Below are 27,300 nucleotides of genomic sequence, written 5' to 3' on the forward strand. Positions count from 1 at the left end.
CAGAGTCACCCAGCACTAGCAGTGTCCCATATATTTCGCGTCCCTATCCCAAACAGTCCTGGGGTCCCTTGCTACTTACAGCTGTCTTGTGTAACGGGAGGTTTAAAAGGACATCCAGCAGGCTTCCCAGCTCTGCCGCCAACCAAGTTCCCGCTCTAAGCCCAGCACAGGCTGGCCATCTCAGTCCTGACGGCTTGGGCGCCCTTCCCCCTTTACCCAGTAACCTGGTAAAATCAAAACTCTTTTTTTTTTTTTTTTTTTTTTTTTTTTTTTTTTTTTTTTTTGGTTTTTCGAGACAGGGTTTCTCTGTATAGCCCTGGCTGTCCTGGAACTCACTCTGTAGACCAGGCTGGCCTCGAACTCAGAAATCCGCCTGCCTCTGCCTCCCAAGTGCTGGGATTAATGGTGTGTGCCACCACCGCCCGGCTTTTTTTTCCATGAAACTCGGATAGAGTCACACGGGGAAAGCGGGATTCGAACTGGGAGAGAGAGAGAGCAAAGGGCACGGGCTCGCCCTCTGCAGGCGGCTACCTTAGCCGCTGCGCCACTGCGGGCTTGCTAAATCAAAACTCTTAAAGCTTATAGTTAACCAATCAGATTTATATATCAATAAAACCTCAGTACACAAGATGCCCACGCAATTTAGACAAGCTATCCCAATTACCCTAACCTTTTGATATCCAGAACTACCTGAGGCGACTTAAAGCCACGCTGGTTTACATCCGCCTCCATTTTCTTCCCCTCTCCCTCTGCATCCTCCCCCCTCAGCAACTCAGCGCCACCTCCCTTTCCCTGTCCAATCACAGGCCTCCTGCTGCAAATAGATAGGACAGGGAAATTCCTGCCACAGTCTCTAATCACTGTTCTGTTGCTCTGAAGAGTCACCATGACCAAGGCAAGTCTTAGGACGGAAACATTCCGTATGCTTGCTTACAGTTTCCGATGTTGAGTCTGTTGTCACCATGAGGAGCATGAGTGTATGCATGACGCAGGGACAGTAGCCGAGAGCTACAAGCTGATCCAGAAGCCTAGACTGAACGGAGCCTACTGAGGGCTTCTCTGAGCCTCAGAGCCCACCCCCCAATGACACACTTCCTCCCTCCCGCAAGGCTACAGTTTTCTAATCCTTTTAAACAGGTCCACTCCTTAGTGACTAAGCATTCAAATACATGGCCTATGGGGGCCATTCTGATTCCAGCAGCCGCAGTGATTGTGTCCCGGCCTGAGCCCACATGTCTGGGCCCCTTTGAGGGTGGAAAATAACTCATCCTAGCATTCCCTGAATTCACACCTTCTGTTCCTTGTTTATGAGTAGTTAGTTACTGAGCCACTGCCTGATGGTACCAGGACAAGTCAGAAATAACCAGTGTGGAGCTGGGGGACCGTGTGAGTCAGGCAGGGGGCCCTGTTGTCAGCATTCCCACCACAAGGTGACTTGTGCAAATGTGTGCAGCCTTCTCAGAACCCTGTGTGTCTCTTTGTTGCCAGAGACGACGAGTTTGCTGTGAGCTCAGTCCTGGCCTCAGATGTTATCCATGCTACACGCCGAGACATCCCGTGCATCTTCAGGGTATGAGTCTCTCTGAGTTTCTGCCTGTTAATCATTTTAAAAATAAAGCACACTGTTAAAAGACAGTAATTCTTAAAACAAAAACCATGGGCACAGTGGTACACACCTTCAATCCCAGTGCGTGGGGGCCAGAGGCCGCACATTTCTGTGGGCTCCAGGACATCCAGAGCTACACAGTAAGACCCTGGCTACCTACGCAGAAAAGTAGTTTTCTGAGCATTTTGCTGCCCTGATGAATATCCCAGTGGCCCCTCATCTGCCTTACGTTCTCACCGTGCACAGGGTGCCAGCCTGCCCCTCACTAAGCACTGCGCTCTCCCCACATAGCCTGTGTGTCATGCCGAGTCTGCCCACCACCACAGCCACTGTGTCTTGGCACTGAAGGGACGTTTCATGGTGGACCTGTGAGGTGCATGTTGGACCTGTGAGGCGCTTTAGGTTCCCTCCCTGGCACACACAGTCTTTTAAATTGACTACATCTGGTTTGTCCCTTTTCTCTGACTGTGTTGATGCCCTCTGCTCTCCGGGTTAGCTGCATACTGTGATACCAGGGCACTGTCACATCAGGAAGACTTGGTTAGAGAAATGCACACTGCTTCAAGTTGTAACTTTATAGACACATATAGCTGTGGGGCCTCCCAGGTTTCTGATGTTCCCAGTGAACACTTAACTGGAGACCCTTTCTTCCTTCCCAGGTTTCTGATGTTTCCAGTGAACACTTAACTGGAGACGCTTTCTTCCCTCCCAGGTTTCTGATGTTCCCAGTGAACACTTAACTGGAGACGCTTTCTTCCCTCCCAGGTTTCTAATGTTCCCAGTGAACACTTAACTGGAGACGCTTTCTCCCTTGGACCTGTCCTAAGAGTCCACATCTTAATCAGAATAAAGCTAATGACAAAAGCAAAGAAAAAAAATTGAGACAGGGTCTCTATTGGAGCTGTTGCGGAACTTACTATAGACCAGGCTGGCCCACAGATCCTGCTGCCTCTGGCTTCTGAGTGCTGGGATCAAAGGTGTGTGTCACCACACCCAGCCAAGAAAGCACCCTTTAATGTGCTTTTACACAGTAGTGTTGACAAGAGCAGAATGAATTGAAGTCTGGCCTGGAAGAGACGGATGTCTGTGTTGGCAGCCCTGTCCCTTCCTGTCAGCTGCCCTGCCAGCAGCCTGGCTGGCAGTTGAAGAGATTGATAGTCTCTGAGGCAACTCAGGGAGATTGACGTGAGTCTCTTAACTTCCCCTCTCTGTGACCTCTGGAGCTAGGTGGTTCCAGCACAGCCCTTTCTGATCTGGCTGACTGCTCATGGTTTTGTCTGTTTTGTTTTTCTCATGAAGGTGACGGCCTCTCTCTTAGGTTCACCTTCTAAGACCAGCTCACTGCTCATCCTGACGGAGAATGAGAATGAAAAGAGGAAGTGGGTTGGGATCCTTGAAGGGCTTCAGGCTATCCTCCACAAGAACCGGCTCAAGAGCCAGGTGGTGCATGTCGCCCAGGAAGCCTACGACAGCTCGCTGCCGCTCATCAAGGCTGTCCTTGCTGCCGCTATCGTGGGTATGTCTCCAGGGCCTGGCCTGTGGGGGTCAGGTTCTGAGCACGAGCATGTGGTCCCCGCCTTCTGATGTGTAGATAGCTTCTCCTGTTTGAAGAAGCAGGTCCTGGCTCACGGGACCCACACATTGTTTCCCCAGATGGAGACCGGATTGCGGTCGGCCTGGAAGAAGGGCTCTACGTCATTGAGCTCACCCGAGATGGTGAGTACTGTTTGGCGGCCTCAGACACACAGGGCTTTGAGAGGGTTCAGTGGGTTCACTTGGGTGTGGCATAGAGAGTGTCTGAGGCCCCGGAGTCCATCTTCAGGGCTGGGAAAAAGGAACATCCAGGTACATAACTTGAGTGACAGCATCAGAGGATATTGTGAAAGTCCTAGGCAGGAAGTAGAGAAAACACTCAGTTGGCATGGCCGGTTCTCAGCGTATTCATATGTCTGTGTTGCATGTGTGTCTGAAGACACACCGAGACGTCTGGTTATTTTACTTTTTGTTTTTTTGAGACTGGGTCTCTCTGTGTAGTCCTGATAGCCCTGGAGCTCCCATGGAGGCTGCTGGCTTCAAACTCTTGCCTCTGCCTTGTGAGTGCTGGGATTGAAGGCGGGGCCCACCTTGCCCAGCTAATTTTTTTAACATGTGTTTATTTGCGTATACAATAGTTAGAGTATAGAAGTTAGGAAACAACCTGTGACCGGCAGTTGGTAGTTAAGTCTTGGGGCTCAAACTCAGGTTTTCCAGCTTGGCACCAAACACCTTTACCCACTGAGCCATCTTGCTGGCCTTCTATATTGAATTTTTGTTTGTTTGTTTGCTTGCTTGCTTAATTGCTTTTGAGCCCACCATAGCCCTGGCCATCCTGGAAATCACAGAGATCTGCCTACCTCTACTTCCGGGGTGCTGGTGTTAAATATGTATACCCCCACACCCCACCTCTATTGAGTTCTGTAAAGAGAATGGAATGGGTGTAGGTCACCGAGCCGAGCCTCTCAGGAGAGCCCAGCAGTGCCAGTGCACTGAGCCTTACCAGAGTTCATGTTCCTCTCCTGCCGGCCAGAAAGGAGGCGCTCCATGTCTTTCCCACTCCATAGCTCTTCAGACCTACAGTGGCCAGCACATATGGGCAGCTGAGTCCTTCAGGCTCCAGATCAGGGAAGGAGGTGGAGATCCTAAGCCAGCTAGTGTCCTAGTTTGAGGGGGCATGAGATCAGGGAATCCCAGCTCCAGCTCCCAGCCTTACTGTGTTGTATGTATCCAGCTGGACCCTGGCACAGAGCACAGGACAGGCAGTGGCAGGAACAGAGTTGTCAGGAAGCTGAGACACTGTGTGTCTGTTAGAGGCATTTGCAACAGTGGTCCTGGGGCTGGCTGTGGTGGGAGGATTGTTGGGGGCAAGAGGACCGTGTCAGCAAAGCCCATCACCTGCATCCTCTGCCGCAGTGATCGTCCGCGCTGCTGACTGCAAGAAGGTGTACCAGATCGAACTGGCTCCCAAGGAGAAGATCGTCATCCTCCTGTGCGGCCGGAACCACCATGTGCACCTCTACCCCTGGTCCTCCTTCGATGGAGCCGAAGCCAGCAACTTTGATATCAAGCTCCCAGAAACAAAGGGCTGCCAGCTCATAGCAACAGGGACCCTGAGGAAGAGCTCGGCCACCTGCCTGTTTGTCGCTGTGAAGCGTCTGATCCTCTGTTATGAGATCCAGAGAACTAAGCCTTTCCACAGGAAGTTCAATGAGATGGTGGCTCCGGGACACGTGCAGTGGATGGCCGTGTTCAAGGACAGGCTCTGTGTTGGCTACCCTTCTGGGTTCTCTCTGTTGAGCATCCAGGGGGACGGGCAGCCTCTCGACCTGGTAAATCCCACTGACCCCTCGCTCGCGTTCCTCTCACAACAGTCTTTCGATGCCCTCTGTGCTGTGGAGCTCAAAAGTGAGGAATACCTGCTTTGCTTCAGCCACATGGGACTGTACGTGGACCCTCAAGGTCGGAGGTCACGCATGCAGGAGCTCATGTGGCCTGCGGCTCCTGTCGCCTGTAGTATGTATATGTTTTCTGTTGCCATATCACTGTTGCTGCTTCTCACACGGACAGTCGGCATGTTCTGTTTGCTTTGGTTTGTCTCTCAGTCCCTGAGCCAAGAGTTAAGGGGCAGGACGAGAGCGTGCGTGCAGGCTACATGCTGCGCCGCCCACCCACCGCAGAGTTGGGGCCTGTGGTGTTGGCTAGCCTCACTCTTCGGTACCCAGCTTGTTCCTCAGATGTCTGACAGCAGGTGGCTTCCTGGGCAGAAGGGCACAGCAGACGGGGAGGGGACCTTGAATTCTTTTAAAAAGCATTTCCGTAGTAGAATGCACAGGGCAGAATAAAGTCACAGGGACTTGGTTACTAGGAGACTTAACTTCAGTGTCAAGGTCCCTTGTAGGCTGGAGCCTGTTGGTCTGTAACGCCCTTCTGTGGTCAGGTGCTGTCCAGGGGACACCTTCCTTTGATGAGCAGTTGAGAGGCTGGGAGAACTGGATGCCTCTGGGGTCTGGCCTCCGCAGCACCGCTGGGCCTGCCTGCCACTCCATTACTTTTGAAGGCCTTAAGCCGGTCCATTCAGCCGTTATAGAACTAGAGGGCCGTAGCAAGCAGTGGGTAGTGCAAGCCAGCAAAGCACAGACTGGTTTTGACCTGGAGCCTGTGGGGTTGGTGGGATAGGAGGCTGTTTCATGCTTCTGTAATGGCAGACAACTGAGAACATCCGGGGCTGCCTCCACACCGCCCTGGCCAAGGGAGATGCCCAGGGGCGACAGGGCTACCTCAGTCTGTGAGTGCACTGTTTCTCAGACCCTTCTCCCTGGCTGGGGAAGCTAGAGCAACAGGCCCGGGGCAGTGCCGGGGGATGGGCAGCCTTGGAGATAACTTTTCCTGGTCTTTGCAGGCTGCCAGTACAGTGCCCTAAACTATACACTCCTAACTTCCAGAATTTCATTTTTCTTCCTAGTTTGGAGTTGGAATGAACACACCCCTAAGTGCAGTGCCGTTATAATCCTTGGTACAAATAGCTACTAGCATAGACACCCTGTGTTCCTTCTCTCCACGTTCAGGGTCAGCCCTGTGTGTAATCCAGTCAGCTTCAGAGCTAGAAGAAGTTGGGGAACTTTGGGGGTGGAGCAGCAGTCTTAATGTCTGCTAGCCCTGTCTCAAGAGACAGAGGTTCAGGGGCTCCGTAGCCTGCGGGTCTACCCATCTCCAAAGCATATAGCCTCCACCGTGTTTGTAGTGTGTTTATTCAAACGATCGGTTTGAACTTTGTCCTTTGTTGATGAGTCACAAGTGGAGTCCCCCATATATTCAGTGAGTAAGAGAAGAGTACTTCCCCCAGCATTCCCATGTGGAGAATTTTCATCTATGAGGTAATTGAGGGCCAGCCTCTGTGCATGGCATTCAAAAACAGGACAACCCCCTACCCCCACCCGTGTCAGAAACACCACCGTTGGATAATTTGCTGGCTGGTTCCAGCATCTTATTTTGCCTGGGCTGACACAGGCTGGTTGGAGTCACACACCTCTGTGTGCTGAGATGCTGCAGTGCCCAGTGGCCTCTCCTGGGGTCCAGCTGCCTACTCTGTACTCTGCATTCCCCCAAATGCCCGGACCGTATTTGAGAACACTGCAGGCTCCTAGTACTGGCCATGCCATCTGCAGCAGCAGAGCTGAGGGGACATGGACATCCACTCTCCCTTGGGTCTGGCAGGCCATTCAGATAGCTGTGCTGTACTGTGTCCTACACTTGAGGGTGTCTCCTGCACCCTCACGTGCTCAGGGGCAGAGGGCTGTGGATATGTATCTGCAGTGGCCAGATCGGTTGTCATAACATGACAGACAGCAAAAGAGTGCTGGGAGAGAAGGGGACACCAACACAAGATACCCAGAATGGGACCCACTGAGCCGCACAGGATCGTCCCAGTGTCCTCAGTGTGAAATGTGCATCGCGGGGTCCTGCACAGGGCAAAGCTAGTGTGACTCTGAAAAAACTCACCCAGAAACCCGCTTCCTCTGTCATCTTAGATGGCTTTCGGGACTAGAGACGTGGCTCATGGTTAAGGCTGCTGTCCCAGGAGCTGGGATTCAGTTCCCAGCTCCCACACGGAAGCTCCCAGCGTCTGTAACTACAGTTGTAGGGGATCCAGCACCCTCTTACTAGTCTTCTCGGGCACTGTATGTGCACACGGTGCACAGACAGACACGCAGACTAAACACCCATACACAGACACGCAGACTAAACACCCATACACAGACACGCAGACTAAACACCCATACACAGACACACAGACCGAACACCCGTACACTTAAAGGAGAAAGTGAGCAGAGGCTTTTGCCTGACCATGCAGACCAGGCTGTCCTGCTGGACTGAACAGGTTCTGAGAGCTGAGCTGAGGCACTTTAGCCTCCTGCTGTAGTGCGGGAGATGCAGCCTGGTTGTGGGAGCAGTGGGGTGCCTCTGCGAGGTATGACATGTGACTGGGACATAAAGGTGACCTCAGGAATGGGAGCCCACCACAAGCAGCGGCCTGAGGGCGGTGCTCATGCTTACTGGCTCTGCTTCTCTGCACCAGGTTGCAGCTCCTCCCATGTCACAGTGTACAGTGAGTATGGGGTGGATGTCTTCGACGTGCGCACCATGGAGTGGGTTCAGACCATCGGCCTGCGGAGGGTAAGACAGCATGGTGGCCCTGCCAAAGACAGCTGTCCCCCCATTTCCTGGTGCCACACATGACGGGTCCTCTCTGCTCCTACACAGATAAGACCTCTGAACTCCGATGGCAGCCTCAACCTGCTGGGCTGTGAGCCCCCACGCCTCATCTACTTCAAAAACAAGTTCTCAGGTGAGCTTCCCCACGGGTGGGAGGTAGGACGAGGGAGGAGGTGGCCTTCAGACAGGACACGGGCCTCCTCTGTCCCCCTGGCCTGCTGCTCTGTGAGGTGTGGCGTGCATGGCTGCCCCTCCGTGCAGCAGCCGTGGTGATTGCTCCCCTACAGGAACTGTCCTCAATGTGCCCGACACCTCGGACAACAGCAAGAAGCAGATGCTGCGGACTCGGAGCAAACGGCGTTTTGTCTTCAAGGTTCCGGAGGAGGAAAGGCTACAGCAGCGGAGGTGAGTGTGGGTCCCTGAGTCCACGTGAACGTGCCACGAAGGGCTATATAGAGCCCGAGGATGTTTTCTGAATCTCATATTTCCCTTCTGCAGAGAGATGCTCAGAGACCCGGAACTGAGATCCAAGATGATATCCAACCCAACCAACTTCAACCACGTGGCTCACATGGGCCCTGGGGACGGGATGCAGGTGCTCATGGACCTGCCTCTGGTGCGTGCTCAGCCAGGCCGTGGGCGAGGGGCTCAGCCAGGCCGTGGGCGAGGGGCTCAGCCAGGCCGTGGGCGAGGGGCTCAGCCAGGCCGTGGACATGGGGCTCAACCAGGCAGTGGGTGAGGTCTTCAGCCAGGCAGTGGGCATGGGGTTCAACAAGGCAGTGGGCGTGGACTCTGTTCCCTGCTGTGCAGGCACAGGTAGTATCTGGCTGCCTGTCCTGCCTCACAGTGCCGAGGTGCTGGGCTACTCCTGGTCCTGAGATGGCTGCTGTAGGAGTAGCCTGCCCTTTGTGCACTCGTGCCCCGAGGGAACAGTTGGAGGGAGCAGTTGTCAAGAAAGAGTTGCAGCTCCTTGGTGTGAGATAACAGTTTTTATCTTTAGTTTAAACCGTGCATCTTCCATAGGGTTTTTCTACAGTTGGCATTGCTGGTTCTTAGTTCAGAGGCAGAGGCATTGCTGGTATGAACGTTGCTCCTTTCCTTTCTTAGCCGTATCTAGGCCTGCAGCTGACCTGTTCATTGCCGTACCACTGTGGCCACTCCACCGTGGTCCTGTCTGCATTCACATGTCAGTCTCATGTGCTGTTCTCTTTCCCCAGAATGCTGCACCCACTGCCCAGGAGGAGAAGCAGGGCCCTGCCCCCACAGGCCTCCCTCGGCAGCCGCCATCCAGGAGCAAGCCCTATGTCTCATGGCCATCCTCAGGTATCAGGGAGGGATAGGTGCTGGGGCAGCAACTCCATTTTCCATGATCCTCTGGGCCTCTGCCTGAGGTCAAGGTATCCTTGTCTGTAGGTGGGTCCGAGCCCGGAGTGTCTGTGCCTCTGAGGAGCGTGTCCGACCCCGACCAGGATTTTGACAAAGAGGTATGTGTTCCCTGAGCACAGATGGCTGTGGCTGCACGGCCTGCTGCATGCACACGGTACGTCTTGTGTGAGGGAAAGCACTTGGTCACCTGTCACCCCAGGGCCAGTCGAGAACAGGAACAAGGAAGACACCGTACAGCTGGGAGGGCAGCCATAGCCCCTCTGGAGCTCTGCACACCCTGGGATGCAATGGCCTCAGTCAGCACAGAGGCTCCAAGAGCATTGGGCAGCCCAGCACGCACAGCTGCCAACTTGAGTCATGGGTTCTGCTGCAACAGTGTGACCGAGATTTATGGGGTCACCAAGCACACACCCCACCAAGGGCTAAGAGTTGAGTTTCCTTTAGAGTCGAGCCAGGTTCTGCCACAGGCACCTCTCCTTCTGAGCCTCTCTGTTCTCTGAAGGGATTTCATGGAGCCCAGGCTGGCCTCCAGCTTACTGTGTAGTTGAAGATGACCTTGAATTCCTGATGCTTCAAGAGTAATTAATCCGTACAACTGTAGGTGTGGTGTGAGCGTGTGTTCCATGCCCTGCTGTGTCTGTGGTCTGGTTGTGCCTGACAGACTGTCCCTGGGTTAGGGGCATGCTAAAGCCTGTGTGCCCCATCCTCTCCCCAGTTCTGGTATTAGAGGCGCACACCAGCAGACTTGACTTGCGTCTGGACCTTCTCACGCAGTTTTGTTGCTTTGTTGGGTCTCACTGTGTAGCTTTCTGGCCTGGAACTCACAGGTTTGCCCAAACCTTGGATTCACTGAGGTCAACAGCCTTTGCCTCCTAAGCGCTGATTAAATGTGTGCCGCCTGCTTGTCTCTGCTTTTCCTGATAGGAAGGACCTCAGTCTGTAACTCAGCCTGGCTCTGCGCTCTGGGGCCTCCACTCCTGGCCTTTTTTTGTGGTTTTCTGTGTGTGTGACATGGCCTGGCTCTCGTCCTAGAGAGCCTTCTCTGGTCACCTGTGTTCCTTCCATTCTAGGACACCTGGTGTGTGGGTGTGAATAGCAACACTCCCATGACTTGAAGGCGGCAGTGTCCCTGCCTCCTCTGTGGAGTGGGCAGAGAACATGCAGCCCTTGAAGAGCTGCCTGCATGTGCCTTAGGATCCTGTGGAAACCACAGCCACCTAGTGTGGGAGTGGTGATTGACACGACACTCTGCTGCTCCCTGTATGATCCTGAGACACGGACACCTTCACCCCTGGTCAAAGGACTCCATCTTTTCTCACCCGTGGCAAGCATGCTGGGTGACACATGGATTTTTCTTGCTAGTGTGCTTTCTGAACTCAGTCTTTAGGTGTGGTTTTGTTTTTTATATATGTGTGCAGGTGTTTTGCGTGCATGTATGCCTGTGTACCACGTGCGTACCTGGTACTCAAGGAGGCCAGAAGGGGGCTCCAGATACCCTGGAGCTGGGCATCATTGTGGTTCACCATGTGGACGCTGGGACCAAACCTGGGTCCTCTGCAAGAGCAGCAGTGTCTTAGCCGCTGAGCTGCCTCTCCAGCACTCACCTCACATTCCTGATGATGGCTTTTGACATGCAAAAGTTACTTATTTGGGCAAAATCTTTTTTTTTTTTTTTTTTTTCTTGTTACAGGTGCTTTTGGTGTTTCGTCTAAAATCATGGCTGGATCTATTGTCTTCATCCAATGCTAATGTTCTTAGCAGTTCTGAGACTCTTTTGTTGTGTTGTTTTGTTTTGTTTTTCAAGACAGGGTTTCTCTGTGTAGCCCTGGCTGTCCTGGAACTCACTCTGTAGACCAGGCTGGCCTTGAACTCAGAAATCCGCCTGCCTCTGCATCCCAAGTGCTGGGATTAAAGGCGTGCACCACCACTGCCTGACCTCCTGAGACTCTTGATCCCTGCTAGTCTCTGTGTGTGTGTGTGTGTGTGTGTGTGTGTGTGTGTGTGTGTACAGTGCCACTGCCATCATTGCAGGATGTGTTCTTGCCCGCTGGATGTCCTGACAGCCTTGTTGAAATTCTTGAAAGCCGGCGGCTGTGGAGCCGCCTGGATTCCAACACCATGCCCTTGCTTGACTAGACTTGGAATCAGGAGCAGGACGGCGAGCCTCTCGTGGTTTTCTCTAGTACTGGGGATCGAGCTTCAGTGCCAGGCCTGTTTTATCCTGCATTGTGACACAAGGCTGCTTTGAACTTGCCTGGCACTGACCGTGAACCCTCACCCTCCCACACAACTGGGATTGATTATAGGCCGAGTCACTAGGCCCAGATTTTGTTTCTTGAGAGTAACTTTCTATTAAAAGGCCTTTGGAATTTCAGGAGGTCACGCAGAGTCTGTAGACCACTTTAAGGATTGATACCATTTTAATATTCTAGTTGTGAATGTGGGCATTTTCCCATTAATATGAGTATCCTTTATTGTTCCTGTGTGTGTGTTAGTTGCTACAACAGGCCAGATCCCCTGGAGTGGAGTGGAGTTGAGTTATAGGCAATTCTGAGCTGCTTAATGTGGGTGTTGGGAACCAAACCCAGGTCCTCAAAAGTGCAGTGTGTCCTCTGAACTGCTCAGTGATCTCACCAGCTCCTTAAGTACTTCACGGTGGATGAAATTCTCCCCTCCGCTTTTCAGGTGCCTGTCAGTGCTGTTGTGAATGGAGTCGTCTGTGGTTGTGTAGACGCTGAACCCTGACCCTGCTGCACTCACCTGCAGCTCTGCTTTGCCTGCCGTGTATGGCTCCTTTATGTGCAGACCCCTGTCGTCGTAAACAGTGTTAGGTGCCCTTCCAGTGCAGGGTTGAACTGCCGCAGTGAAGCAGCAGTCCGTTCATGGCCCTAACCTTGGGAGAGCACTTTCTCTCACTGTTGGCCCTGGGCTTATGTGACAACCTTTGACTTCCGTTTATTCCTAGAGTGCCCCACTTGGCTGCATGTTGTCTGTAGCCAAGTTGTCTTCCTTTCTGCACTCCCGTCTCTTGTGCAGTGAGGAGACCCGAGTCATCTCTGAGTGCAGGGCAAAGGCGGATTTGCTCACCTGCCACCTAAAGGGCCCTGCAGAGGCTGTATACAGCGCAGGCGCATGCCGCAGACAAGAGCATCGCCTGTTCTCACGGCGCATGCGCATGCAGGGGGCAAGCGTGTCTCCTGTTCTCAGAGCGCTTGCGCATGCAGGGCCAAACACATCGCCTGTTCTCACACTCTCTCTTTTTTTATTGGCAGCCTGACTCTGATTCCACCAAACACTCAACTCCATCCAATAGCTCCAACCCTAGCGGCCCCCCAAGTCCCAACTCGCCCCATCGGAGCCAGCTCCCTATGGAAGGCCTGGACCAGCCAGCCTGTGATGCCTGAGGCCGCCAGCATAGCACCATGGGGCCAGGGACCCAAATGGCCCCAACATCAGTGCCAAGACTGAGCTGACCTTCCAGTGTTGTCCAAGGAAATGTAGAATCAGTTTGTAGATAGATAAAATAATCTTTATTATAATGATCAGTTTTGTGCCACGTTGTTGGTGGCAATCGACCAGATGTGTTCGTCTGCACAGCCGCAAGGCAACACTGTTCCGTTTGCACATGAAGGACCACCACTCACCCCTCCCCCCCAGGACCACCCAGGCCCACATGCCCACATCCATTGGCTTCCTCGGCAGATGGCTGGGGGTATGGCCTCAAGACCTTCCCTCTTTCCTGAGACTGTCTCAAGACCCTGCAAAGACTAAAGTGCGCCATCCCATTGCCACACAAGGCAGAGGGTAGCCTTTTCATTCACTTAACCCTGACACCGGCAGCTGCAGCAGCCCTGCTGACCAGCCGCCTGTGTCCCTGTGTCCGTCCATGCTAGGCCACAGCCATGAGATGCCCCTCGTGCTGTGAAGGCAGCTGTGCGCTGGCTCTACTGTCAGCAGCCTGCCACAGGCCAGCACACACATGGAACAGGAGGCCCGTGACCTGCTGAGTTCAGAGGTGGCTGGAGCCAGGGGAGCCATGCCCCAGGCCCTGTGACATCCCCTCCTCATCTCCCTCCCCTCACCCTGCATGGAGCCTCTGTGCTTAGTGGCCGAGCCAGTCACGTAGAATCGCCCAACACTCCTGCGCATTGACAGCACCACAGGCCCGGGAACGCCACGTGTGTTGAACCTCACCCCTTCCTGTGTCCTGGGCTGAGCGATGAGGTCTGTGGGCCTGCCCTTGAAGGCTTGCGGTTAACTGTGGCAGCGGACATGTCTTGTCCTCACCGTGGACAGGCCTCCCTTCCCCGTGCCTGGTGACGAGATTCAGGGTGAGCACCTGGCCGAGCTGGCACTGAGGGTTGTGGCGCTGCTGGCCAAGCCTGCGTGTCACGCCCAGCACCTGCTGCCTGCCCCACCCACCCTCCCTCCCGGGCAGGCACCTGCTGGGGGTTCTGGTTTTTACTTTTTTAATGTAAGTCTGAGTCTTTGTAATTATTGAATCGTGAGAACATTTTTGAACAATTTACCTGTCAATAAAGCAGAAGACGGCAGTTTTAAAGTTCTCAGTGGTGTGTCTGATAGTGATGTCACCCACTGTGCCCTCCTCTAAGATGTTACGGGGACATACCCATGGCACCTGTGTCCAGAGCCTGAGCTGCAGCTTCACCTGCTGAGGTTCACGTGGCATGTCACCTGTGCCATGGCAGGCAAGTCCCACCAAGAAGCCGCTGCAAAAAGAGGAGCTGGTGTCTCCGTCTGAACAGAAGTAGCACTAAAGGAAAGGTGGGACGTCGGGCACGGGGAGGACAGCACGTCTGAGCACCCAGCGGAGTGCACAAGCCAGTAAGACAGGCTAGCCACAGGGCCACCTGGCCACATGCACACCAATGCCTGGCCAGCAGGACCTGCCCCCCCCCCCACGCCCTGGGAGTCAGCTTTCCTGAGGACAGAGACTGGCCCAGGTGAGCTGGGTTCCTGCCACTCACTGAAGGCTCCAGCGTGGCTGGTCAGTGAGGACAGTAAGGGGACTAAGCACCTAGCGGAGGGTTGCTGGGACCGTCAGGGCGCAGTGAGCTCGTTCTCTGCCACAGACAAAACATTAGACCAAGAACTAAACATCTGGACCCGGATGGCAGCGCACGCCTAAAAAAATCTCAGCACTCAGGAGGCAGAGGCAGGGGAATCTCTGAGTTTTGGACCAATCTGGGCTTCAGAGAGAGTCCCAGAACAGCTGGGGCTACACAGAGAAATCCTGTCTCCAAAAATCCAGAATACTAAACAAACTTTTGGGAGAACAGACGACCAAGCCACAGAAAATCAAAGATAGCTTCAGAATGGGAGGGGTCAGCCTTGGCTAATGGTCCTGGGGAAGCAAGTCAGTAAGTAGCACTCCATGGCCTCTGCATCAGCCCCTGCCTCCAGGTTCCCGGCCAGCTTGAGTTCCTGTCTGAACTGACTTCCAGTGGTGACAGTGCTCCCCATCATGACGATAGACTGAACCTAAGAAACTGGAAGCCAGTCCCAGTTAAATGTTTTCCTTTATAAGGGTTGCCATGGTCATGGTGTCAGATAAGCCAGAGAAACCGTTTGCTCCGTACCTTGTATGATGCTGCTGGCACTGTCGGCCCTGGGCCCCAGCTCCAGGCTGGGCCGAGGAGCCTTGGTCACGGTGTTCGATCACAGCAGTGATACCCTACCCAGGGCAGGCCCTGAAAGCCGGGGAATGTGCTAACTAGCCTCTAGCTTGGGTGTTGTAGGGTTCCTGGGCCCTTGTTCCCCTGCTGGTTCTGTTTAGGTGCCTTACCCCGTGGCTTGCTGCTCTCACAGTGTCTCCCAGGAACATGTGGTCACCTCAGGGAGGCCTTGTCACTTCCATGTCTGTGTCCTTCTAACTCTCCAACTCTAGCTGTTTCATGCTGACAGGGCAGCGTCTAGGGAGTGCTGGTCCAAGAAAGAGGGGACTCTTATTTAGCAGGCTCCTGGGGCCGCTTCAGTGGGCTGTGGTCACACATCCTAGCTACAGCCTGAGCTGATCCACTGCGTCCATTCAGAGCCCATGTTGACCTCTGCCCTCAGCATCATCCTAAGTGTGGAAGACTAACTGGCCTAGGTGTCCATTTTCTTCCGTTAGCTCCTGAGCCAAGGACAGTCCAGATAAAAGCAGTGTCTTAGGGTCTCTTGCTGTGAAGAGACACCATGACCATGGCAACCCTTATAAAGAAAAACATTTAATTGGGACTGGCTTCCAGTTTCTTGGGTTCAGTCTATTATTGTGACGGGGAGTCTGGCAGAATGCAGGCAGGCATAGTGCTGAAGGAGGAGCTGAGAATTCTACACCTTGATCTGCGGACGACAGGAGACTGCCACACCAGGCCTAGCTTGAGCGTTAGACCTCAAAGCCTGTCTTCACAGTGACACACTTCTTCCCTCAAACCACCACAAGTCTCTAAATCCTAGTGGGCAGGACAGTCCAAGTGACCAAGTGACCTCTCTTTCAGACCCTGAGAAAGCAGGTTTGGCCTTTAAGGCTGACCTTGAGAATGATGACTCCAGGATCTGCTTTTGGGAACTTGGCTTGCTAGTGGAGTGGCTAAAATCACAGTGTGAGGTCCCTCCCAGGTGGCTTCTAGGAAGAAAAAAAATCTAACCATCATTTTCCCCCCTTTAGGTTTAAACAATAGGCCTCGAGGCTATAGTTAGGCACCGCCCTGTGGAATCAAACCAAACTTGTGATGTCCTGTCTTTGGGCAGCATTTTTCTCATCAAGAAGACAATTAGTGAGAAATAGTCGCCTAAAAAATGTCTGATACGGATTTAAGCCTAATGTCTAGGGGGTGGGGTCCCTATCAGGAGTGTGATCTCTGACTATTAAAGAAGCACAGCAGACAGCACTGGGGAAGCAGAGGGGTGAGGTGCTCTGTGAGTTTGAAGCCAGCCTGGTCCAGACCAGCCAGGGCTACACAGTGAGACCCTGTCTAGAAAGAGTAGAGAAGAAAGGAGACACAGAGCCACCATGTTGGTCTTCGGTCCTGCTTTCCTTGCAGAAAATGTGTTCAGAACCTTGCAGGTGGCCAGACTTAATCACTTATTTCTTACTGTCCAGGCCCGCAGAGGCTCTGGTCCTTCAGCTCACAGGAGTTTTGAGAGGAACCTCGGGCCCCTCTAGCTTTGCTTTGACCGTTGTCATCTCATGTAGTTGACATCTACATGAGAATAAGTCAAAGGCCTTGCTTGGCAGCGGCTTCTCTTGGAAGCATGGGGGAAATTCTCTCTCTTTACTGATCCTCCTGTTTGTAAACACAGGGAGACACAAGGGAGGTCACAGGCGGAGTCTTCAAGGCCTCCCTGAACAAGAGGACAGGTGACCGATCTCCTGTCACACCCCAAAGTCCCCTGGAGGACCCTGACCTCCGAGGGAAAGGGTTAATTATTCTCCCTTTTAAGTCCTCTGACCACAGTGACAGGGCCTCCAGGTGTGGCCACTAGACATCCAGATGGTCACTTCCAGCAGGGCTTTTCCCCTGAGCAGTGTTTAGATAAAGCTTAGCCAAAAATCTAACACTTAGATAGACTTCGATTAGATGTTCAGTTTATCTTTAAGCCAGTCCTTGTAACCGTTATGAGGAATAGACCAATAACTGCTTTTTTTTTTTTTTTTTTTTTTTTTTTTTTTTTTGGTTTTTTGAGACAGGGTTTTTCTGAGTAGCCCTGGCTGTCCTGGAACTCACTCTGTAGACCAGGCTGGCCTTGAACTCAGAAATCCACCTGCCTCTGCCTCTGCCTCCCAGGTGCTGGGATTAAAGGCGTGTGCCACCACTGCCCGGCAATAACTGCATTAATAACTACATTATGCAGTGTGTTGAACGTTTTAGATCTTTTATAAACCAAATGTAACTTGCTCAGACCCCGTAGCCTGCTTACTGTCTTGTTTGTCTTAGTTAGGGTTACTGTTGCCATAAACACCATGACCAAATACAAGTTCCCAAGAGAGGAAAGGGTTTGTCTGGCTATTGACTATTGAAAGAAGTCAGGGACTCACAGGGCGGGAACCTGGAGGCAGGAGCTGATGCAGAGGCCATGGGAGGGATGCTGTTTACCGGCTTGCTTTCTCAGCTCACTTTCCTATAGAACCCAGGACCACCAGCCCAGGGATGGCCCACAATGGGAATAAACATTGGCAAGAAATGGAAAAAGAGTTTTCTTTGAGAGTCTTTAAATGTACTATTCACGGGTGAGTGGCAGGGAGCACCCACAGGCAAACTGACAGAAGTACCTGCCTTTGCCAGTGGCTAACCCAAGACTCCCCGGCTACCCTCGGAAGCAGACTCCACCCACAGTCAATCTATCTGCAAATGGAGGCAGACAACCTGAAAATCTCAGTACCCTTGGCTTTTCTTTCTTCTCTGATAAAGAGAAGGCTCTGAACACAGGTGGATCAGAGTTCTCCACCTGCAAGGGAAATGTCCCAGGAGGCTTGGAGACACGCCTCCCGACAAAAGCAAGGGGTGTGTGTGTGTGTGTGTGCACATGTGTATCTAATTAAGTGAGGGGGAGGGAGAGAGAGAGATTCTGTCCTGAGTTTGGGAAGTCAGCTCGGGTGGGCCTTGATTTGGGGGAATCTTGGGACCCTATGCAGTGAGGTGGAGGCGGGAAGCCAGGAGGACTGGGTCATGGCTGCTCCTCCTACTCACAGACCCCAGCCCACCTGGTGGACAGGGCCAGCCTGACAACAACAGGAAGCAGCTGGTCAGTCTAGTCTGTCCCAGGGAGAAGCCGGACTAAGCAGTGAAGTGTGCACTTGCCCATGGCTCAGTCCCTGCAGGACCATGGTCCCCTCCTTGAGTCTTTCTTGGGCCTGCATCCCCCTCTTGTCCCTCCCCACAAGGCCTACATAGTCTCGGTCCATATGGCTACTAAGACATTTGATGTTACCAGCACTCCTTAAAACAGTAAAGCCATATGAGCCCAGAGGGACCAGTGTCAGATTCACCAAGTTCCCTCAGCACATGCTACACGATGAGGCCTGCTCTGCTTCATCCTCACAGTGATCTCGAAACCCAAGACTAAGACGTTTCCAGTGATCAGAATTCACAGACCAGGAGCCAGACACAGGCAGGATGCATACAGTTTCAGCACAGCAGTGGGCTGGACAAATGCCAAGGCAGAGGCTGGGGACCAGAGTCGTCCTGAGTCTAGAATTTAGGATCTGCCTCATTCTGGGATCCAGCCACCCACCTAACAAGCAAGAAATGCTCAAGTGTTAATGGGTTACAGAAATCTCATAGGAACCGGAGGACCAGCCCATCATCGGCCACAACTGCAAGGCACAGTTAGCTTTTCCCCTCCAGTGCCTATCACAATCCTATCTGGTCCTAAATTAGCCGTATGGAGGCTGTGGGGGGGACAGCTCCAGGCTGTGCAAGATACACCAGAGTCTAGTGTCACCCAACAAAACCAGGTTCTATGCAGTGCTCATGGGTCCCTTAGACATATGCAGGACCTGCCTTTGGGCTGTTGCTACTCTGAGAGTTTTCACCAGGACCGGATATCCCTATCCAGCTTCCTGTTAAACCTCGGTACACAGCCTTGAAGGCACAGTTCCAGCCTGCAACAAGTAGCACCTGTAACAGAGTGGTCCAAGAGGGTGGGTGCCACCCCCAGTGGGGCAGGGGATCTAACTGAGATTAAAACATGGTCATACTGCTGGGCGGTGGTGGCGCACGCCTTTAATCCCAGCACTTGGGAGGCAGAGGCAGGCGGATTTCTGAGTTCGAGGCCAGCCTGGTCTACAGAGTGAGTTCCAGGACAGCCAAGGCTACACAGAGAAACCCTGTCAAAAAAACCAAACAAAACAAAACAAAACAAAACAAAAAAACATGGTCATACTGCCCAGGATCATCAGAGTAGAAGGTCACAGCACAACCAGTGCCCATCTATGAGGAGGATGCTGACCAGCAGGTAACAGTATCTTCCACAGTGACCCCTGCCACAGTGGCCGGGCCAGGCACAGGTGCCGAGGTGGAACAGCAGCAGGAACAGGATAACTAGATGCTACACACGCTTCACCTTGGGGAGCCAGAACCTAGGTGTCAGCCCAGGAGCTCAGAACACCCTGCAGCAGTGAGTGGTCTCTGCTACACCTGCTGCAGCCTCTGGTGCCTCTGGGGACTTTGTTGAAGGTCCTTCCTTCGGGTCGGCATTGGGGGGTGGCCGAGGGACTGTCTACCCTGATGGCTTCACACTCTGCGTTTCCCATTACAGCCCACTTTTGGTTTTTTGCTTTTCTGTTTTTCCAAACAGGGTTTTTTTCTGTGTAGCTCTGGCTGTCCTGGAACTCACTGTAGATCAGGCTGGCTCAGAGATCCACCTGCCTCTGCCTCCCCGTGCTGGGATTAAAGGTGTTGGCCGCCATCACCAGTAGAGGGCGCTTCTTATCCTCCGGTTCATATTTAGGTGAAGCCCATATGCAGAAAAATATCAAGTGTCCTCTTCTTAAAGCTAGTGGGTCAGCTATCCCAGTGGATAAGGACCTAATCTTAGGGAGCCTTCACTAACCACCATCCATTTGTAGACAAAAGGTGTGTTAGAACATATTGTCTCCTTCTCCAGACTTTAACATCATGGACCTGTGTCTTCTTGTTCCTCATCTACCATGAAAGGGGGGAGTGGTCCTTGTTTAGGTCCTTCTCCAGACTTTAACATCATGGACCTGTGTCTTCTTGTTCCTCATCTACCATGAAAGGGGGGAGTGGTCCTTGTTTAGGCAGCCATGTTGGTGAGACTCCACGGGTGCAGCTTCTGACATTTCTGGGGGACACAGTCTCACAGCAAACTCCCCAAACCTACCCATCTTTCCCAGTGATTCCTGAGCCTTGGGTACAGGAGGTATTTTGTAGATTTATCAGTTGCCCTGGGCTCCATAACTCTGCAGTTTGATTGGTTGTGGTTTTCTGTAGTGGGCTCCACCAATAGATGTGTCAGCGTGGATGGGAGTGTGTTGAGGAGCTCATAAGGCCTCGCCCCTAGACAGGAACTAAGGGTTGCTGAGTGTAGGAGACAGAACCCTCGCAGAAAAGAGCACACCGACTGATTGCCCAGTCGACCACATGCATGTCTGTGTGAAAACATGGATAGATGCAAATATCATAAAGACTGAGTGGGCTGTGTTATGTATATAGGAATACAGTCATACACACACACACACACAACACTACACATGTATGTGCAAAGTAATTAAAAAGAGGCCATGAGTTTGAAAAGGGGAGGGGAGGGGGTACGTGGGAGGGGCTTGAGGGAAGACAGGAAAGGACAAAATAATACAATTATCTCAAAAAAATTTTTTTTTAAATTAAAGAGAACGAAATGAAGGGGAACCTATTAGTAAGCTCTGCCCTGTAGACTCTGTGACCTTAGTAACTTCACCACCATTCACCAAATCCTCCGGAGCAAACACTCCCTTTAACACAACCCCCTTTCAAGTTTAAGATCTGTAAGTGTGATAAGCACTCAGTAAATAATTCAGTGCACAGACCCGTAACCCAGAAAGTTCGGAGTGCTTTTTCCTTAGCCTGGACTTGTCACAGCAACTGGAAAACAGAAACAGGAGTGGGCATGGGCCAGCACCCGAAAACAGACAGTGCGGAGGGAATGAAGATGCCATCTCAATAAGAGGAAACCAGGCTTGAATAGCAGACAGAAAAAGCTGCTTCCAGCCCTCGTGGGGCCTGCCTCTGGCTTCCATCCCAGGCAAGCAGAGCCTCCTTTGCCTCCAGGTGTCACCTGCAGTAGCTTCCAGGCCCCCCACCCTGCGAATTCACAGAAGCTGCCCAGGCATCTTAGAGCCACATGGCCGGGAGAAGCTCTCAACCCACTTTGGAGACCAGTGAATGTTATTTTCTCTGCAGACTTGTAGGCTTGCCGTGCCGAGAATGGAACATGAACTTCCTGCGTGCTGAGGCAAGCCTACCTACTGCCGAGCCCACCCGCAGCCCCAAAGCCAAGTGCTCCTGCCAATTTCCTCCCCAGAGTCCAGTGTCCCCTGCAAGGCCAGCAGAGCAACACACACACACACACACACACACACACACACACACACACACACACACAATTGGGATGCAAAGCCTGGGCTGGAGAAGGGACAGTGTAGACGGGTCACAGCTGTCACCCCCAGACAGTCTAGCTGTCCCTGCCACCCCAGACTCCTACCTCAGAGTTCACATCAAACATTCTTCCCTCTGGGGAGCTCCAAGGGGGAGAGAGGACAAGTTTCCAGCAGCCATGAGTTCCAGACAAACAGCCAAAGCCCGTGTGCTGCACAGCACCCAGCAAAGCTTTGCTGGGAAAAACCTTCGTCCTTAATCCTGCATGGCAGGCTCGAATTTGGGGCACGCCCACCTCAAACTCAAAGCAAACCTGGGACCACTTTTTTCTCCTATTGGGAAAACTTCAAGAGGTCCAATCTTGTCTGCTTACTCAAGATCAGCTTAGGAGACAGTAGGGAAAACTGAGTGGTGCTCCCCTCCCCAAGGCAGCCCACCCTCAGGCGCTCACCCTTAGGTCACGGCCCACAAGTCAGGTGGGCCAAGGAAGCAAAAGAGCAGAGATGCGACCTTCCCTGTGATTCATGACCTTTCCCATGAACCTTGCTCAAGTGTATCAAGTCTGCTGTCCCCTCTCCTTACTCAACAGGAAGATACCAGTTCCTTGGTTGGCACTAGCTCTTGCCTTAGGATTGGTTACCTCCTCCCTGGTTCTTAAACCGTGAAAAGATCCTTCCAGCCAGAAAAGGTCAAAGCACCTCGTCTTTCAGAGCCCCAACCCCTACTTCCCTACTCCTAGTGGAGGTGGGAGCTAACGGGACTCCCCCTTCGTCTGAGGCAGGGGGTCCTCAGAAGGGTGCCTGATAGTCACAGCCTCCTCCTCCCTCTCCAGGATCTATAGGCTGGTATGCAGGTGTGAGTAGCTTGTGCCTCAGAGCCAGGACAAGCACCCTGAGGAATCTAGCAGGATGCTGGCTGTTACCGAGAGGAAGCTCTGAGTTCATTCCTTGCAGGGACAAAAACAAGCAAACAAAAAAAATTAAACATCCAGGAAAGACAGAAGACCAAAACCAAGGCCTAGCTGAGGAAAGAGGAACAGATTCATCCATTCAGAGTAGGTGAGGCCCATGATCAGGCCTGGGCATTTTATAGGCCCTGAGTCCACCCCTCTTCCTGTCTGTGCTACTTAGACACATTCAGGCACAGGCACGGGCACACTCTAAGCCACCAAGTGATGGGCAGTGTTGGAGCCTGGAAGCTAGCTTTTAACCCTAGCCTGCTCCTTGGGTATTTTATATGGCCCCTGGGTCCTCCCTTTCCTTCCATTGGTCCTGTTTAGACAGACAGACGGACAGACAGACACACATACACAAAGTAATGGGCAGGGTGGAATCAGGAAGTCAGCTTTTGACACCAGCTGCAGCTCAGCACAGCCCTGCAGACCCAGGCCTCACTGAGGTCTCTGACAGCAGCCAGGAAAGCCATGTGGTTTTAGCAACAGCAGCTACATTGTCTTACCCACAGGGGTCCACATGACTCCCTCCCATCTCTTGGGCAAATCAACTGCAACCTCCTGGGGAACACAGAGCAGTCCTCCACCGTGCCCTAGAGGGGCTTAGGTAGGGGCCTAGTGGGCTGCTTCAGACACAGAGGGTCCTCAGAGCTGTGACGGAAGGGGCAGAGCGTTAGGAGCACAGGGCTGGTGTGTGTGTGTGTGTGTGTGTGTGTGTGTGTGTGTGTTAGTGGTGCTGATGGTGCTGGTGGTATGGTGTGTGTATGGGTGATCCACCCCTGACTGCACGAGGTAGGCGTGAGGATTAGAAAGGAATGGCAGTAAGCTGGTCACTGTGGTCTGAAAAACTCTCAAAAACACTGGGATACACTCGGCACGGTAAATGACGAGCCACGGGTGCAAGAGTGGCCCAGAATGTGCCACGGGCCTCTCATTCACATGAAATCCCGGTGGGGCCAGGCTGTGACGGGAATAGCGGCATTTCAGACGCTTCTGAAGACAAATGGTCACCGTGGTCACCGTGGCCACCGTGGCATCTGTGCAGTATTATATATATGTATATATAATACATATATTATATGTTTTTTTTTTCTTTCTGCCACTGTGATGCTGTCAGCGGCCCCTCCTGGTACACACACCTGAAGCTCTGGCTCTCCAGTGTCTAGTTCACCCTTGGGGAAGGGTGTGGTTTGCCTTGCTGTGATGGCTTTAACAACTGTCAAGAGCAGGGTGGATTCTTGTCTGGGAGACGGAACCGCAATACAAACAAGTAAGAAGGGGAAGCCCCCACGCACGCACGAGCGTGCAGTGTGCCTGATAACATCAAGAACTTCAGAACACAGCCTTCCACTCCAGTCCACTCTGCAAGGATGTCTGTCCAGACACCAACGTCAGCTCCAGGCTGGCCCTATCCTTGTGAAGCCTTCCAGCCAGGGACTTTTTAAAAGGGTGCTTTAAAAACCTTCCCTTTGCTTAAGCTTTTGAACAGGCCGCTCTTCCAGGACAACCACCGTTCTTTGGAAAACTTCCCTGCATGTTGCTTGATACATCTAGTATGAGCCATGAGATCTGAAGCCAGGCCACTTTCCAAGGGACTTGGTACTTGGTCATTATGTCTTTTAGATGCTGACTTTACATCGGGGCCCAACTGTCCTCTTGTGACACCTCAGACAAACTCACTAAAAATCGCCATCAAACCAAATCCCTTGTCAATGGCAAACTTCAAACATCCCTACGATAGCTGTTCTAAGCAGCCTGTCACGGCCGTTCTGAGGAGTTTGCTACCAGGTTCTGGAACCTTTACAAATACTCATGGGATGATTTCTGATAACTTTCAAAATTAATCTAGAAGGAGTTGCATCGATGGTTCAAGGTTAGAAACACTCGGCCATCTTGTAGAGGACCAGGGTTCAGTCCTCAGGGCCCACACCAGATGGGTCACAGCCACTTGTAATTCTAGTTCCAGAAGACCAGACACCCTCTTCTGGCCTCCATAGGTACCAGGCACACAGAGGCTACCCATGTAGCCTCTGTACATGGAACAGAACCCTTAAGTTTCCACTTCAGTAAGTAATTTAACAGAAGTTTGCTGTGTGTGTGACAGGGTGACATAGAAACAGCCATGTACATGCAGGCATTCACACATGCACATAAAGTAGAAAATAAATAGTTTGGTTTTATTTTAAAAAAGATACTAAATTACAAATTTCAGGCTGGACGTAGTAGCACACAGTTTCAATCCTAAAACATGAAAGGCAGATGCAGATGTGCTCTTTCTGTTTGAGGTTAGCTTGGTCTACATGGCAGTTTCCAGACCAGCCAGGAATAAATAGTGAGATCTATCTTGTCTCAAGAAAACAACAAAATTCAGAACTTGGACTCGATTTGCCACTGAAGCACGAGAGGACCTGAGGTTGGTCCTTCAGAACTCAAATTAAAAAAAAAAAAAAAGCTACATTGCAGAGGAACCTGGGGAAATGGCTAAACAGGTAAGACTTCTTGTTCTTACAGAGGACCTGTGTCTGGTTGCCAGCACACACAGGACAGCTCACATCTGCCTATAACTCCAGTCCCAACTCTGTGTCCTCTCTGACCTCCATGGTCACCCACAAACATATTTCACACACTCCCACAAACGCACACATAATAAAAACAAAATCTTTAAAAAAAAAAAAAAAAAAAAAAAAGGCACAGGTATAGTGGTCAGTGCAAGCCCAGGAAGCAGGAGACAAAGCTGCCAGCACTTTAGCCCAGACGGGGAGCTCCAGATTCACTGAGAGGCCCTGTCCGTAGAAAGTCTAAGGAAGCGACAGCACAGCCCTGAAGCTTTTTGGTGTGTTTTTCTCTATGGAGCTCATACGTAATTACATGAATTTACCAATACATGCATGTCATTAGAGAAGAATCCTTCATCCCCTGTGGTTTCCCGCTTGCTTTAGCACAACGTCCTCTCTCCTGTGTCTGCTTCAGTGAAACACTCCTTCACGTGTCTGCCCCAGCAAAACACCATCCAGCACAGCTGGCTTTTCAGAGAACCCTTAAGTTTCCACTTCAGTAAGTAATTTAACAGAAGTTTGCTGTGTGTGTGACAGGGTGACATAGAAACAGCCATTTTAAAAACAACACACAAGTTCCTAGTTTCTGGAGTCCTTGCTTCTGTGAGTGGATAAAGCCATGGCCCTTAAGTCCTGCCCCTCTAGCGCTCCAAAGGGGGGCGGGGAGAGCTGCCTCCCCTCCCCAGGGTGGAATGGTTTCTATGGTAAATCAAGTTTGTTTGTTTGGTTTGCTGCATTTACATAATCTAGGCAAATTTGATGAAACTAAATTCTTTTTTGTTTTTTGAGACAGGGTTTCTCTGTGTAGCTCTGGGTATTCTGGAACTCACTATGTAGATCAGGCTGGCCTCAAACTCGGAGATCTGCCTGCTCTGCCTCCCGAGTGCCGGGACTAAAGGTGTCATAAAAGTCAATATGATTCTAGAGAGGAAAGATGTGTTCCTAAAAACTATTCTATACCTGGCATTTGTGAGGCTGTTGTTGTCATTTTTTTTAAAAGGACTGATTTTTAGTTGTTGCGCGTTTTGCCTGCGTGTGCATGTGCACCACTTGTGTGCTGTGCCCAAGGAACCCAGATCCCTTGGAATTGGAGTTATAGATGGTTGTGAGCTGCCATTCAGATGCTGGGAACCAAACCCAAAGCCTCTGCCAGGGCAGCCAGTGTTCTTTACCTGGAGCCATCTCTCCAGCCCCTGATTGTGTTTTTTAAGGTTTTTTTTTTTCTTCTACCTCGAGACTAGAATCCATCGTAAATCCTTTCACGAGTCACCAATCTAATTTCCTTTCTTCCTTTTTGTGAGGGGTGTGTGCGTGCATGTATGCGTGCTCAGGAATATACAGGTACACACGTGTGCATGCAGGCATGTGGAGCAGAACACCTTCCTCTGAAGCTCACACAGAGCAGACTGGCAGCTGCCTCCACAGTGCCGAGATGCACACATGTACTCTATGCCTGCTGTTTTTATGTGGGACCTGGAGTTCAGGCTGCTCCTCCTGTTGCAAGGCAAGTATTTTACCCACTGAGCCATCATCTCCTTAGCCCCCACCCCCTTCTTGGTTTACTTTGTTTTTGTTTATTGAGAGCCCCACAGTGCAGGCTAGCTAGGCTGTTCTCAAATCTTGATCCCCCTGCCTCGAGCTCTAGCAGTGGGATTATAGGTATGTACCACCATGCCTAACACTGATCCATCTTTTTCCCCACAAAATTACTAAGAACTGGAACTGCTCTTTCTGAACACCAGAAGCTGAAGCTGGGTGACCTGAGATGACCCGAGGGTCAAGCTTCCGGCCCCTGCTCCTTGCCAGATGCAAACAGGAACGTTCTGACAGGAGGCGGGGCTCTATTCCAGTGAGACTGAACCTGGCAGTGAGCTGATACTGTTTAAAGGTCACCAAACCTGACCAGGCCAACAACTGGGACAGGCTCGTCACAGCATTAAAAGGCATTTGAACCTGCTGGATTCAGGGGCGTCGTACCTAAAGCCCCAGCTAATCCTGGAGGCTGAGACAGAAAGATACTTGAGCCCAGAAGTTTAATGCCGTCCTAGCGTACACAGTGAGACTCCCGCCTCAAAACAAAACATCACGCTGACTGGTAGCGGCGTGGGTCTGTGGATCCCCATCGCTCAAGTAAAGCAAGGTTACAAGTACGACCATCACACTATCAAGTTTAAAAACAAACAACAACCCTTTATTGGGCAAGGTAGGCCTATCCTTGCCACCAGGAGAGAAGTCACAGTCTCAGAGGGGGTGAATAGTCCACAGGTTGCTGGCCTAGTACCTTCCTAGCAGGTCAGGCCTCTGCTTCTGCCTCCCCAGCAAAGAGTGGGTTAACGAAGCAGCCGAAGTTGGTATCAATGTCCAAGATGTCCACCTTCTGAGCTGAGTCAGGTAGCTCTACGGAGGGCTGCGGAGTCACAAGGTCAGGGGGTTCACAGTCCCAAGTACCAG

The 27,300-nt window shown here is 52.0% G+C and overlaps 2 protein-coding genes and 1 long non-coding RNA gene across 4 annotated transcripts in view; 1 reads left to right on the forward strand and 2 right to left on the reverse strand.

The window, feature by feature from the left end:
* The window catches only part of Cdc42bpb (CDC42 binding protein kinase beta), an 84,244-nt gene extending 70,439 nt beyond the window's left edge, over positions 1–13,805 (forward strand). For both annotated transcript variants that reach the window (XM_076921106.1, XM_076921107.1), the window contains 11 exons: positions 1,489–1,570; positions 2,906–3,122; positions 3,260–3,322; positions 4,556–5,155; positions 7,719–7,816; positions 7,904–7,988; positions 8,143–8,260; positions 8,354–8,471; positions 9,073–9,178; positions 9,269–9,339; positions 12,514–13,805. In XM_076921106.1, the coding sequence (XP_076777221.1) occupies positions 1,489–1,570; positions 2,906–3,122; positions 3,260–3,322; positions 4,556–5,155; positions 7,719–7,816; positions 7,904–7,988; positions 8,143–8,260; positions 8,354–8,471; positions 9,073–9,178; positions 9,269–9,339; positions 12,514–12,645 (1,690 nt within the window). In that variant the 3' untranslated portion in view covers positions 12,646–13,805. The remainder of the gene's footprint in view (positions 1–1,488; positions 1,571–2,905; positions 3,123–3,259; positions 3,323–4,555; positions 5,156–7,718; positions 7,817–7,903; positions 7,989–8,142; positions 8,261–8,353; positions 8,472–9,072; positions 9,179–9,268; positions 9,340–12,513) is intronic.
* LOC143436753 (uncharacterized) lies at positions 1,455–4,561 on the reverse strand. The gene is made up of 3 exons (XR_013106560.1): positions 4,143–4,561; positions 2,524–3,494; positions 1,455–1,594 (listed from the first exon to the last, which is right to left on the reverse strand). It is a non-coding gene; the product is annotated as an uncharacterized LOC143436753 (long non-coding RNA).
* Positions 13,806–27,018: 13,213 nt separating the features above from the next.
* Amn (amnion associated transmembrane protein) overlaps positions 27,019–27,300 on the reverse strand; it is a 7,198-nt gene continuing 6,916 nt past the window's right edge. Inside the window, exon 9 of the mRNA XM_076922077.1 lies at positions 27,019–27,293. Within this exon, the coding sequence (XP_076778192.1) occupies positions 27,143–27,293 (151 nt within the window). The 3' untranslated portion in view covers positions 27,019–27,142. The remainder of the gene's footprint in view (positions 27,294–27,300) is intronic.

The sequence above is a fragment of the Arvicanthis niloticus genome, chromosome 23 (genome assembly GCF_011762505.2).
Source record: "Arvicanthis niloticus isolate mArvNil1 chromosome 23, mArvNil1.pat.X, whole genome shotgun sequence".
Taxonomy (NCBI): domain Eukaryota; kingdom Metazoa; phylum Chordata; class Mammalia; order Rodentia; family Muridae; genus Arvicanthis; species Arvicanthis niloticus.